General features: G+C 36.5%; 1 protein-coding gene across 2 annotated transcripts in view; it reads left to right on the top strand.

Annotated features, from left to right (window-relative positions):
* Positions 1-13,317, top strand: part of cacna2d2b (calcium channel, voltage-dependent, alpha 2/delta subunit 2b) — a 31,805-nt gene that overhangs the window by 15,475 nt on the left and 3,013 nt on the right. The window contains exons 12-37 of one of the 2 annotated variants that reach the window (XM_079413750.1): positions 415-525; positions 715-793; positions 946-995; positions 1,397-1,486; positions 1,611-1,676; positions 1,754-1,828; positions 2,072-2,146; positions 3,295-3,366; positions 3,583-3,654; positions 6,067-6,128; positions 6,217-6,293; positions 6,388-6,448; positions 6,549-6,646; positions 7,615-7,705; positions 7,787-7,849; positions 7,930-8,033; positions 9,235-9,333; positions 9,458-9,549; positions 9,668-9,715; positions 9,804-9,875; positions 10,029-10,181; positions 10,312-10,364; positions 10,529-10,584; positions 11,551-11,677; positions 11,762-11,871; positions 12,002-12,084. In XM_079413750.1, coding sequence (XP_079269876.1) covers positions 415-525; positions 715-793; positions 946-995; positions 1,397-1,486; positions 1,611-1,676; positions 1,754-1,828; positions 2,072-2,146; positions 3,295-3,366; positions 3,583-3,654; positions 6,067-6,128; positions 6,217-6,293; positions 6,388-6,448; positions 6,549-6,646; positions 7,615-7,705; positions 7,787-7,849; positions 7,930-8,033; positions 9,235-9,333; positions 9,458-9,549; positions 9,668-9,715; positions 9,804-9,875; positions 10,029-10,181; positions 10,312-10,364; positions 10,529-10,584; positions 11,551-11,677; positions 11,762-11,871; positions 12,002-12,084 — 2,139 coding nt within the window. The remainder of the gene's footprint in view (positions 1-414; positions 526-714; positions 794-945; positions 996-1,396; positions 1,487-1,610; positions 1,677-1,753; positions 1,829-2,071; positions 2,147-3,294; positions 3,367-3,582; positions 3,655-6,066; positions 6,129-6,216; positions 6,294-6,387; positions 6,449-6,548; positions 6,647-7,614; positions 7,706-7,786; positions 7,850-7,929; positions 8,034-9,234; positions 9,334-9,457; positions 9,550-9,667; positions 9,716-9,803; positions 9,876-10,028; positions 10,182-10,311; positions 10,365-10,528; positions 10,585-11,550; positions 11,678-11,761; positions 11,872-12,001; positions 12,085-13,317) is intronic. The other variant, XM_079413751.1, reaches the window with a different exon arrangement.

Here is a 13,317-nt window from a genome sequence, read left to right on the forward strand (position 1 = left end):
ATTAACGTAAATGCTTTCTTAAATTATAATCATCAATTTTTTGCTTTTAAATCCTCCAAAAATTGCCCCATAATGTACAACTTTAAAAATTTTTGAAGACAAAAGGAATTATTACCACTAAAATAATTATTTGATTGGTAATAACCACATTGCCACACATGAGGTATATTGAGCTTCACTTGTATTGAACCTGAAATATTCCTATAAAATACACCTACATGTAGCAGGAATTTGGACCAATGAGATTTCATTGTGGGCGGAGCTACCAAGCTTGATGCAATAGAAATATAAACCAGGTCACAACAAAAATCACAGCTCATTTGATTAAAGAGAAGTCATGATTTATTTCTTTGCTTGTTTGCTTTGGACACAGTATTCTAATCTTCTCTCTCTCTGTTTCTCGTTCTCACGCAGAAGACGAATGTTCCTCGAGCCAACTGTAATAAAATCATCATGTTATTTACTGACGGAGGGGAGGACCGAGCTCAGGACATCTTTGAGCAGTACAACTGGCCCAATAAGACGGTCCGATACCATTTCACATCACACGATATGATTTATATCTTCATTCTCTGTTGAGCGTCTTGTTTTTCTGGTGTGCCGTTGTCCTCTGGAAGTGTTTGTTCCTCATAATTAGCCCTTTCCTCCAGCGAAACCGCTCGTTTCCTGTCTAATTTGCCAGGGTAATTGTGGGATATGTGATGGTCTCTGCAGGTCCGTGTGTTCACGTTCTCGGTGGGGCAGCACAATTATGATGTCACTCCGCTGCAGTGGATCGCATGTGCTAATAAGGGTGAGACACGCTGCTCATTTAGAGGAGATGCATTAAAATGCAAAAATATCTGCCTGTAATGTGATGGTATAAGTTGACTTATATGGTGATGCATGTTGAACTGTACAGAAATTACATGTGACATTTCATCGAGCGTCTCTCTGTCTCGGCAGGATACTATTTTGAGATCCGCTCCATCTGTGCTATAAGGATTAACACCCAGGTGAGTTATACACACATACACATTAAGCAAGACTGTCAACATTCACTCGATGAAAAACAACATTTGAGCTTGAATGTCTGATTTATTTCTGCGAGTCAGTTCGGAGAGTTCAGTGAATCAATTCGTAAATGATTTGTTAGTTGTCTCACAGCTCAATTTTGAGAGCAACAAAATGGTTTAAAAGTGTGATTCGAATTTCATTGAGTTGATACATTTGATTTATTTTTAATTTGTTGTTCCTCTGAATGAAAAAATTAAACGTTATTTCAGAGCAAATATATAAATATTGAAAGATTCAGTATAGAAATGATCAGAAATTCTTAATGTGTATATTAGATTTTTGCCAAACACAAATGGCGTATGAATGAAAGGTAAATTTCTTAAATGAATGTGTGTGGCAGGAATATCTGGACGTGTTGGGCCGCCCCATGGTTCTGGCAGGAAGAAGTGCCAAGCAGGTGCAATGGACCAACGTCTATCAGGACGCTCTGGTGAGAGTCGCTTCTCCCCGCCTGCTGTGTGTGAAACATACGGGCCACTCTGGTTTCGTCATACTCAGATGCCTCATAAAGCATTGTGAGTTTATTGAGTTTGTGTGGTGTGGTTCATTTACAGGGTTTGGGGCTGGTGGTGACGGGGACGATGCCGGTGTTCAACCTCACTGTGGACGGAAACTCTCAGGTGACGCTCAATGATGGATCAGCACTGGCAAAGAACTCTTGTGTTCATATCATTGACATAAGTGTTTGTGTGTTCAGAATCAGCTGATTTTAGGGGTGATGGGGGTCGACGTTCATCTGGATGAGCTGAAGAGACTCACGCCACAATACAAGGTGAAGTCTATCACACTGAAAAGCCTGTGATTGTTACATTGAGCTACTTTAACATTTTTGTTGTCAGATTTTGTGGTTTTTGAGTAAATATTGTTAAAAATATATATTTAATGCATTTATTATAAACAATTTTGTGTGTTTCATTGGCTATCATTGATTTATATTATTTATTGTCTAAATATAAGGCATTGGCTACTGAAAAACACATTTTTTAATGCTCTATTTCTTTCTTTCTATGTGTAGCTGGGAGCGAACGGATACATCTTCGCCATCGACCCAAATGGATACGTGCTGATGCATCCGAACTTGCAGCCTCGAGTGAGAATCTGATTCTGTGTCTACTCCATCAGAAATCACAGAACAATCACACTTATGTGTTTTTATTATTTCTTTGTCATAAAAATAATGCATTTTTGTATTTCATATTATTTTGGGGATGCAATATGACCCAGACATGTTCGTGACAGGTTTTGTGAGATTCAATGTACTCATGATTGCTTGTTTGTCCCAGTGTTATTTTAGTATAATTTATGTACAATTATAGTTTTTAAATTAGTATTTTGAATTAGGTTTTATTTTTATATGTTTTACTTTGAGTTTAATTTTTGTAGTGCTGTCAAAATTGGCACGTTAACACAGGCGATTGATTTTTCCAGTTTAATGGCGTTAAAAATATTTAACGCAGTTAACGCTTCAGTAGAATAACAGTGAATTATGGTCAGATGAGATGTTGTAAAAATGAATTTTCCTGTCCTGTTAGCCGTTATACTGTGCTCGAGTCGTAGCACATACTCTTCAATTGCACGCACAAATACAGCAGAGTGCACTGTAGCCTGTATCTTATTAAAGCGCGAATTAAACTATGAGCGTATCCATGTTATGTTCAGAAGCAGCAGCTCTTAAAGATATAGCAGCCAAATAACCTAATAACCCAGCTGCTGTGATGTCTGTTAATCAAAGAAAAAAGAGGAAATCAATCATTTTGGTAGCTTTAAGGATTCATCTATTTTTCATTTAGAATTTAGTGTTTGATAATTTTATTCAGTTTCTGTATATGTCCTACTTGCTGAAGGGCACAGGTTGCCAAATATGACATTTATTATAATGGTTTATGTGAAGATTGTTTTAAGGTCACTTAATTATGAATTTATTTTTTAAGGTCTAATAAACGTTCAAATTGTTAGCTCTCAATTATACTGCAATATTGAATGGCTTTAGTCAATGGTTAAATATTGTGTTTTTGTCATTTTTATTATTTATTTAATAAAACTAATTTTTTTTGTTAAATTAAATGTTGTGTAATTAATTTAATTAAATTATATTTTTTGTGTGTGTGTGTATATATATATATATATATATATATATATATATATATATATATATAAATATATATATATTATATTATTTATTTATTTATTTATTTATTTTCCAGTTTCTGTTAACAGTAATAATTTGGCTGATTGCAGGAGGAGGATTTGCCAGAGCCTGTGACACTGGACTTCCTGGATGCAGAAGTAGAAGACATCAGCAAACAAGAGGTACAATCTTCACTAACCTAAAGTGCTGATTGTCCTCATTGAACTCTTTCTCTGTTGTTCATAACAAATGAATCATTGTTTTCGGTGTGGGCGGCACCGGCACACTCACTTCATGTGTTAAATATGATGTTCGGCTGAATCAGTTGTCTGATCGTTTCTGTTAAATCAGCAGGAACACATGGATAAGTTTTAGCATCTGCTTTCTGTCTTTTCTAGATTCGCCGACAAATGATTGATGGCCGATCGGGAGAGATGACGATCAAAACCCTAATTAAATCAATGGATGAGGCAAGTGTGTGAGCGATTAATGTGGCAGATGAAACTAGGACATGTCTGATATCTGGGACATGACTTTCTATAAATGGCTCAAAATTACTGATTTCAAACTTCAGATCTACATGTGTGCGACCCCTCAAATGATGACACTGATTGGCTGTATCCCAATTTGCATAATTGCTTTACAGTCTAAATATGTAACACGTATACTCCAGTTTTGACCTAAAACTACATCTTAATACCACAAATTAATTTATTTGCGTGTCTGCATGAAAATTGTGGCATGAAACAGATTTGGAGAAATGTAGCATTACATCACTTGCTCACCAATGGATCCTCTGCAGTGAATGGGTGCCGTCAGAATGAGAGTCCAAACAGCTGATAAAAACATCACAATAATCCACAAGTAATGCATATACGACTCCAGTCCGTCAGTGAACATCTTGTGAAGTAAAACGCATCATTTAGATGTTTTTATCTTCAAACCATTACTTCTGGCTAAAATAAAAGTCCCTTATCCATAATATTTTTTTCGCCAATGAAAGAATCGAAACGTTTGCAAGTGAAAACAGATCTAAACAAATATTCTGGTGGATTTTGATGCAAAGGGACAACAGGAGATGGACCGTTTCACTGGGGGAATCATTATTATGGATTATGGACTTGTATTTTGACAGTTTAAAGTTAAAACGCCTTGATGGATTTGTTTCTTACAAACATGCAGCTTTTCACTTCACAAGACATTAATTAATTGATAGCCCTTTGAATTACTTGAGGATTATTGTGATGTTTTTATCAGCTGTTTGGACTATCATTTTATTAGTATTAGTAGTACTATCATTACATGAAGTAATATTTCTGTCACGGTTCTCTTAAGTTAAACCAAACTTTTATTTTGACGGTATACTGTGGAGACCTTTGAGTTTCTGTTTGTATATATGACAATAGTTTTACTCAAAAGAAATGGTAAAATCCTCATGAGGTGACTTTCAGAGCAGTTCTAGAAAACAAAACCACACGTTCGAGCCATTCATTCACTCAAAGACAAACAGAACCTGCAGGATTCATATTTTTGCGCTTAATATTCACAGACACTAGTCCATGTCGCATTTAGACCCCGTTACACTAGTGTGTTTTCGTTTTAAAACAGCATTTTAGAATGAAAACGATCCCCGTTTACACTGGCGTTTCAGAAACGATCTCAGTTTACACTACACAACCGAAAACGCATGTCACGTGACCATTCATGCAGGTACTACCATAGATATGTAGAGGTAGATTTCCTATTATTTAGATGGCGGATGCGTCTGCATGCTTGGAGCGGTCGAATGGGGATCTACCAATACATTTCTATGGGTACAATACTGAGCATGATGTTATTGTTTACACGGTCGTCAAGGATACGCAGAGCGAATGCGGGCAGCCATGCCATCGTTTTCAAAAGTCTCTGGCTGCGTCCGAAATCGCATACTTCCCTACTATATAGTATGCGAAAAACAGTATGCGAGGCGAGTAGTATGTCCGAATTCATAGTATTCGAAAAACAGTAGGCGAGAATTACCCGGATGACCTACTACTTCCGCCCGAATTCTGTAGTAGGTATACGATGGACACTTTACTGTCCCATGAGGCCACGGGAGAGTAGGCGTCATATTCGAAAAATGGTGGAAAGCGGCGACGCGGCTGTTTTCAAGTGCAAGTACCTCAAGGGAAAACGTTGTCATTGTGGTTAAATTGCACTTGTTTAAAATAATCAAAGTAAACGGCTGACTTATTAAAGTTTAACCGTTGTAAATCGATGAGATGACTTCATGAACATGGCGGATGTAGTACGTCCGAATTCTATTCATACTACCCTCATTCATACTATATAGAACGTACTTTTTTAACGGTCGAGAAGTACGTTTGAATTCAAATGTAGTACCTACACAAGTAGTATGCGATTTCGGACGCAGCCTCTGTTTTGGTCCGTTTACACTGAAACGCAACCCTGGAGTTTTCAAACTAAAATGGGGTCTGCAGCAACGTTTTCAAAAGTCCTTGAAAACGCCGGAGTAGTGTAAACGATAGGCGTAACCATAGCAAAAGTTATAAAACAAAAACGCACTAGTGTAAACGGGGCCTTAGATTTTGCTGTACTAACCTACGTTTGATGTATCCATTCAAAATTTGCCAAATTCCGTGACATTCCGCGCTATATAGTAAATTCTGTTTTTATGACTAGATTCCGCGATTCCGTCCACGGTTTACGCATTGTGGAAATCATAGGGCCCTATGTAATGCTACTTTTCTCCAAATTTGTTCCCATAAAGAACATTTTCGAAATCGAGCAAGAATAGCGCAGGGATCTATGCATTGTCTGCTACATCGTAAGAAATGTAAAAATTTTTGCTTGAAAATGTCTAATGAAATATTGCCCTGCAGCGCTACATTGACGAGGTCACTCGTATATACTCCTGGACGCCCATCAACGACACTGATTACAGGTACGAGTCGATTAAGCAGTTCAGATCGTCCGGTTTGATGTTAAACAGGCTAAACTCATGGTTTGTTTTCATGCGCCGCCCCCTACAGTCTGGGACTGGTACTTCCTCCGTACAGTGAATATTACATCCAGGCTGATCTCAGCGACGTCATGCTACAGCTGCAGTGTGAGTCTTTGATTTAATATGGATGATGATGTTTTGTGTGAGATTAGTGATGTTGATGTTTCATCCTAAATAATCTCTCCTGTGTTTCTCTCAGATTTACAGTCCCTGCTGCCGAACTCGTTTGAGTCGGCTGGTCACGTGTTTTTAGCTCCCAGGTATGATATTTCCTCTGGTAAATGTTTGAGATATTGTGTGTTCTGTGTAAATGTTTGGTCGGTCAATCTCTTTCTTTCTCTCTGATATATATATATATAGAGAATACTGCAAGCGTCTGCAGATGGCTGAGAATAACACACAGTTCCTGGCAGACTTCCTGTCTCTGATGGTGGAGATCTCACCTGAATCTGAAGACTGTGAATAACATTCACCTCTAGACCACACTAGCGCTGAATATTACATATCGCAGGAATAATATTTCAATTTTAAGCAATAGTTATTAAATATTACAGTCCTATAATCAAATATTATAGCAGCAATTTTGTGGCTCTGATGAAATATTACAGAATCTATTATGAAATATTACAGCTCTAATTAAATATTAAAATAGTGATTAATAAATATTTTAGCATGCATTACTAAAGTTTTAGAGTTGATAAATTTCATCTTGAATTAGTAAATTTACAGTTCTATTTAATATTACAATAGAGAGTAATAAATATTTCAGCTTTCATAAATTTTGCACCTCTAATTTTATATTACAATATTGATCATAAACATTACAGAATTCATTACTAAATATTACAGCACTAGTTATATATTACAAAAATTATTCATAATTATTCAAGTATTCATTATTACATTTTACTGCTCTAATTATATTAAAAAATCATTTAATAAATATTTAAATCTTGATTATTAAATACTAATAATTGACAATACTGCATTGATTGTGATATTTATGCATATTAATCAATATTATAATCTAAAATATCTGTTATAATTATCTTAACATTATAATCTGATTATCCAGTCACAATTAAATGTTCATTAAAAATAAATATAATATGCAATATTGATTGTGAAATATTCTCTTATAATTGCATATTACAGAGCTGATTTTTTTTAGATATTTTTTATATCACCCATAATGAAATAACAGTATTATATTGGCAAAAACTAATTATACTAGTCATAATGAACGAATAAATCATCATGAGTTTAAAATTAAATTTGAATAATTTAATAATTTTACATTCTCATTATCTGTAATGTGAAGATGCCTCACATGGATGAATTTAGCGAAACGTTTGTCTCTAATCATGAATTTTTCAGTGAACCATAAGAAGCTTCTGACTGAATGTTTTGAAACGATGTTTCACAGGCGATCAGGGTCTCATTCATAACCTGATCTTGGATTCTGGGATCCTCTGGAACCTCGCCACACGCGTTTGGCAGAACAAGGATCTCAACACGTAAGATCAGATCCGTCACAGTCTGTTGATTTACTGTATTAACCGGATTCAGGTGTTGATTGGACAGTCTGATCTCTGCAGGTATGGCTTCCTGGCGCTGTTCGCATCCACCAATGGAGGCGTCACGCGCGTTTACCCCAACATGTGAGTGACAGACTTTCTGACTGGCTAATGTTCACTCGATTACAATTACCTTCATCGTCATATGTGTGCATGTGTTTCAGAGCTGCTGAATCATGGGACGAGGATCCTGAACCTCTGAACTCAAACTTCTACCGCCGCACTCTGGACAACAAAGGCTACATCTTCAGAGCGCCAACACGAGCCTGTGAGACCACATCTGAACCAAACAAATCACAAACAATAATTGAATGAATCACTGATTAGCATGAAGTCTACTGCAAAATTGACCAACAGCTATATCGAATTATATATTTTTTTATCAAATATTTATACATTTTTAACAAATAACTTTGAATAAATATTGTAAGTAATTGTTATGTAAATTAAGATTTGCAAATATAAATAAAATGCATAAAAAATCAGAAATTCAAAACTTTGTACATTTAACTAAATATAACAGCAATGATTGCTAAATATTACAGCTCTAATTAAATATTACATTCATTACTAATCATCAAGCTCTAATTAAATAATACAGTATAAATTACTAAAAGTGATAGCATTGATTATTAAATATTACAGCTCTAATAAAATTACAGTATTGATTAAGAAATATTTTCAGCTTTCATAATTATTACAGCTCTACTTTAATTATTATAAGATCGATTACTAAATATTAAAGCATTGATTACTAATTTTTAGAGCATTAATTAAATATTAAAATACTGATAAATATTTCAGTATTTATTACTAAATGTTAGCTTTTCTTTATTACTTAATATTAAAACACTGATTACTAATTTGTAATTAATTTAATTTTTAATAAATTGTATGACAGTATGATTGCTTAATATTACAGCTTTAATTAAATATTTCAATATTGATTACTAAATATTACAGTATTGGTTACAAAATATTTTATCTTACGTATTGTTTAATAATTATTAAAATGTTTATTACTTAATATTCCAAATTAAGAATTTAATATTACACCATGGATGAATTAATGTTTTAACATCATTACTAAATATTATAGCTAGCAATCAAATATTATAGCTTTGATTACTAAATATTACAGCCTTGTATTGAATTATTATAGAGCTGATTTTTCTATCACAGGATCCATAATGAAATAACAGTATTATATTGGTATATAATTGCCATAATGAAATAATTATTTTTTAGCCAATCGTTAAATTGCATATTATATACCCGGCACCACATATTGGTCAACCACTGTGTAAAATTAATAAGATTACGTCAACATGAAGTTCGTTGACAGGAACATATGTTAAGAAAGTAAATAGTATCATTTAGAATTTTGGTCTTTATACATTAATATGTGTGATATTCAGCCCTGTATGAAAGCTTTTCACCGTTTTAATGCCTCTGATATTTGTGTTTAGCAATGGATGATCTGTTAATCTCAGAGAACGGCACTGTGGGGATTTTGGTCACCACCGCCGTGGAGGTCGTGATCTCCGGCAAAACCATGAAGCCTGCAGGTGTGTTTCTCTGAAACAGCATGTTTATGTCCTTTCCTCTCTGATAAGCAGGAGCTTAAAATCCCTTTAGAAGCTATTCTTTGGTCTGTCTTTGGCTGTTTTCATTTTGTGTTCCTGTTATTAGTGGTTGGAGTTAAGCTGGATTTGGAGGCCTGGGTTGACAAGTTCAAAATCCTCGCCAGCAACGTATCAGACAGCAGACAGTCCGCTCATAAGGTACAATTGTTTGGAAAAGCTGTAATAATGGAATAAAAACATCCTCTTCTAACATCATATTCATCTGTACTGGCAAGAGTGTAGTGAGATATCGTAACTTCCTGTTTGTGTTGTGCAGTGCGGCCCCTCCAGATCCTGTGAGATGGACTGTGAAGTGAACAGCGATGTGAGAGAACCTGCACACAAACTCTGCATGATAACAGAGCTTGGTGTTAGTTGGTCTGATCTTGAATGTAGATATTATTATGTTTCAGGATTTGTTGTGTTACCTGATCGATGATGGAGGTTTCCTGGTGATGTCTAATCAGAGAGACCACTGGAAGAAGGTGGATGCTCAGAAACACCAAAAATAATGTCCCATGAAATCATTCAAATTAAATTTAAATTAGTCTTAAATACACAGATAAAAATATCGTGAGATTAATCATAGTAATCTGCTCTCCTGAGTTTGTTCGTCTTTATGTCCATATCTATTTCAGGTGGGTCTGTTCTTCGGCGAGGTCGACCCATACCTGATGTTCGCCCTCTACAACAACTCAATCTACGCCCGTCATCAGACCTTCCAGTATCAGTCAGCCTGTGAGCCGACAGCCAGCAGCCACACAGGAGCTGCGCACAGAGGATTCTATGTGGTGAGAAACCGATTAGTTCACGGTGAACCATCACATTGAATCATTTATAAAGCTACAGTCAGTTTGAATCTCCTATTATTAGTATTAGTAGTAGTGTTTTGAGATTAAAAGTGTGTTTTATTCTCTTCAGCCCTCTATTGCTGATTTTCTCAGTCTGGCCTGGTGGACGTCAGCAGCGGCGTGGTTAGTACATCTACACTATGTTGCTAAAAAAATCCCCTGTTGGCTGTTACAACAACATTTAGAAGAAATTTGTAACATGAGACATCTCTGTTTTCATAAATCAGTTCATGCCCTAATAACATTTATTCAGATACTCATATTTTAATGTTTCTGGTTTCTTTCAGGTCTGTTCTGCAGCAGTTCCTGTATGGACTCCTCTACAGCAGCTGGTTCACCACAGGTTTGACACATCTTCCTTAAAAAAAAAAGAGAAACAAACCAGTTAGGGTTTTTTTTCTGGTTTTATAGGCCACTCTTCAACTGTTCAGGCTGGGAGTCTAGCTTAAGACTAGCTTAAGATGGTTTAAGATTTTTTTTTTGAAGGACCTTCTAAGACAGCATTCTAACCATAATGCAAGAGTGCACAATCACACAAATAATATTAAAGGGTTAGTTCACCCAAAAATTAAATTCTGTCATTAATTACTCACCCTCGTGTTGTTTCAAACCCGTAAGACCTTTGTTCATCGACTGAACACAAATTAAGATATTTGGATGAAATCCGAGAGCTTTCTGACCCTGCATAGACAGCAACACAACTACTGCGGTGAAGGCACAGAAACGTATTAAGGAGTAAGGAGGTTAAAATAGTCCATGTGACATCAGTGCTTCAACTGTAATTTTATGACGCTACAAGAACACTTTTTTATGCGCAAAGAAAACAAATAATGACTATATTTAACCATTTCTTCTCTTCTGCGTCATGAAGTAAAATAAAGTCGTTATTTTTGTTTTCTTTGCGTACAAAAAGTATTCTCATAGCTTCATAAAATTACGGTTCCACTGATGTCACATGGACTATTTTAATGATGTCCTTACTATCTTTCAGGGCCTTAAAAGTGGTAGTTGCGTTGCTGTCTATGCAGTGTCAGAAAGCTCTCAGAATTCATCAAAAATATCTTAATTTGTGTTCGGAAGATGAGCAAAGGTCTTACAGGTTTGACATGAGGGTGAGTAATTAATGACAGTTCACCCAAAAATTTCAATTCTATCCTTTTAATATGTTGCTAAACTAATGAGCCAGTACTCCAAACTCAATAAATTCACAGCGCGTAGATTTAAATTTTCTGTTGATGCTTCCTAAAGTACATTTATAAATGAGCTTTGAGCATTCTGGGATTGCATTATGTACAATTGTGTCTTCTAGAAGATGTCTGGGCTGAGAGTTCAGACGCTAAAGGGAGCAGCAGCTGTGTGACGGTTCACAGTCAGTTCTACTTCACTAACACTACCAACTCCTTCAACGTGCTGCAGGATTGTGGGAACTGCTCCAGGTGTGTGTGTGTGTTTGTGTATGGAAAAAGTCATAAGTGCATTTTAATACACACTTTTCCCAACACAAGCTCTCTTTCTGTCAGATTGTTCCATGCCAAGCGTATTGAAAACACAAACCTGTTGTTTGTGGTGGCGGAGACGCTGCCCTGCAGCTCCTGCGAGATCGAGAAACTCCTGCCTGTCAGAACAAAGTGTATCCTTCAGTCTCATAATCCTCTGCTCATGGAGCAACACTAACAGATACTAATCAGCTGTCATTTGTGTTTGAATGATGGATAGATGACAGACGGAGCTTGTGGCATTTCCTTAATTTTCTTCTTCAGCTCAAGAAGAGAATCCGTGTGAGGTGTTAAACTCCGCCCGCTATCGGAAAGGACCTGACAAATGCTTCGACTACAACTTAGAGGTGAAGCACTGTCTGTTTCTCTAATCAAACACAGCTGTTGTTTTTTTTAAGATTTATTTTTGGAATTTTACCTTTATTAAGATAGGATAGTGTAGAGTACACAGGAAGCAAAGTGGGAGAAGGGGAGGGGCATCAGGAAAGGTCCTCAAGGATTTGAACTCGGGATTTTGCTTTTATAATTGATATTTTACAGACAACATTCATACAACTATCCAGAACACTTGAGCATTTACATTTATGCATTTAGCAGACGCTTTTATCCAAAGCGACTTACATAGCATTCAAGTTACAATTTTTACATTTTATCAGCTCTTGCAATCACCCAGAACACCCTAGAAGCCACATGGTCAAATAGCCGAAACCCTCAAGCAGTCACATAGTAATATCATGCTCAAACATATAGCAACGTCCAGGCGATTACTTAGATAATTCAGGTAATCACATAGTAATGTCCTGGCAACTACCCAGAACACCATAGAAACTGAATAGCAAATTTCCAGCAACCACCAAGAGCACCTATTAACCACATAGCAACATCCTGGCAATCAGAACACTTGAGGAATCACATAAATATGTCCTGTCAACTACTCAGGACAACCTAACAACTGCATAGCAGCTTCTTGGCAGCCACTCTGAACACTCGAGCTACTGCATAGCAACATCCTGTCAACCATTCAGAACATTCAAACAATTGCATAGGAATGTCTTGTCAACTAACCAGAAAGCCCTAGAAACCACATAGCAACATCCTGGTACCACTCAGAGCACCCTAGCAACTGCATAGCAACATCCTTGCATATGAATCTCCTGTTAACTACCCAGAACAATTTAGAACCTGCATAACAACATTCTGACAACCACCCAGAATCCCCTAGCAACTGCATAATGCAACAATATCCTGGCAACTACCAAGAAAACTCTGACAACCAAATAGCTACAACTTGGCAACCACCCAGAACATTCTAGGAACCACATATGTCCTGGCAATCACCTGGAAACCACCCAGAACACTTGAGAACTACATAGCAACATTGTGACAACCACCTAGAACACCCTAGCAACTACATAGTGATGCCCTTAGTATCTACCAAGAACTCTGAAGAAACCACATCTGGGTAACCACCCAAAACACCTTAGCAACTGTATGCAGACATCCTAGCAACTTCCAAGAACACACAAACAACCACATAGCAACATCCTGCCAATCACCCAGAGCACCCTTGAAACCACGTA

Source organism: Barbus barbus (assembly GCF_936440315.1).
Source record: "Barbus barbus genome assembly, chromosome: 49".
Classification (NCBI taxonomy): Eukaryota; Metazoa; Chordata; class Actinopteri; order Cypriniformes; family Cyprinidae; genus Barbus; species Barbus barbus.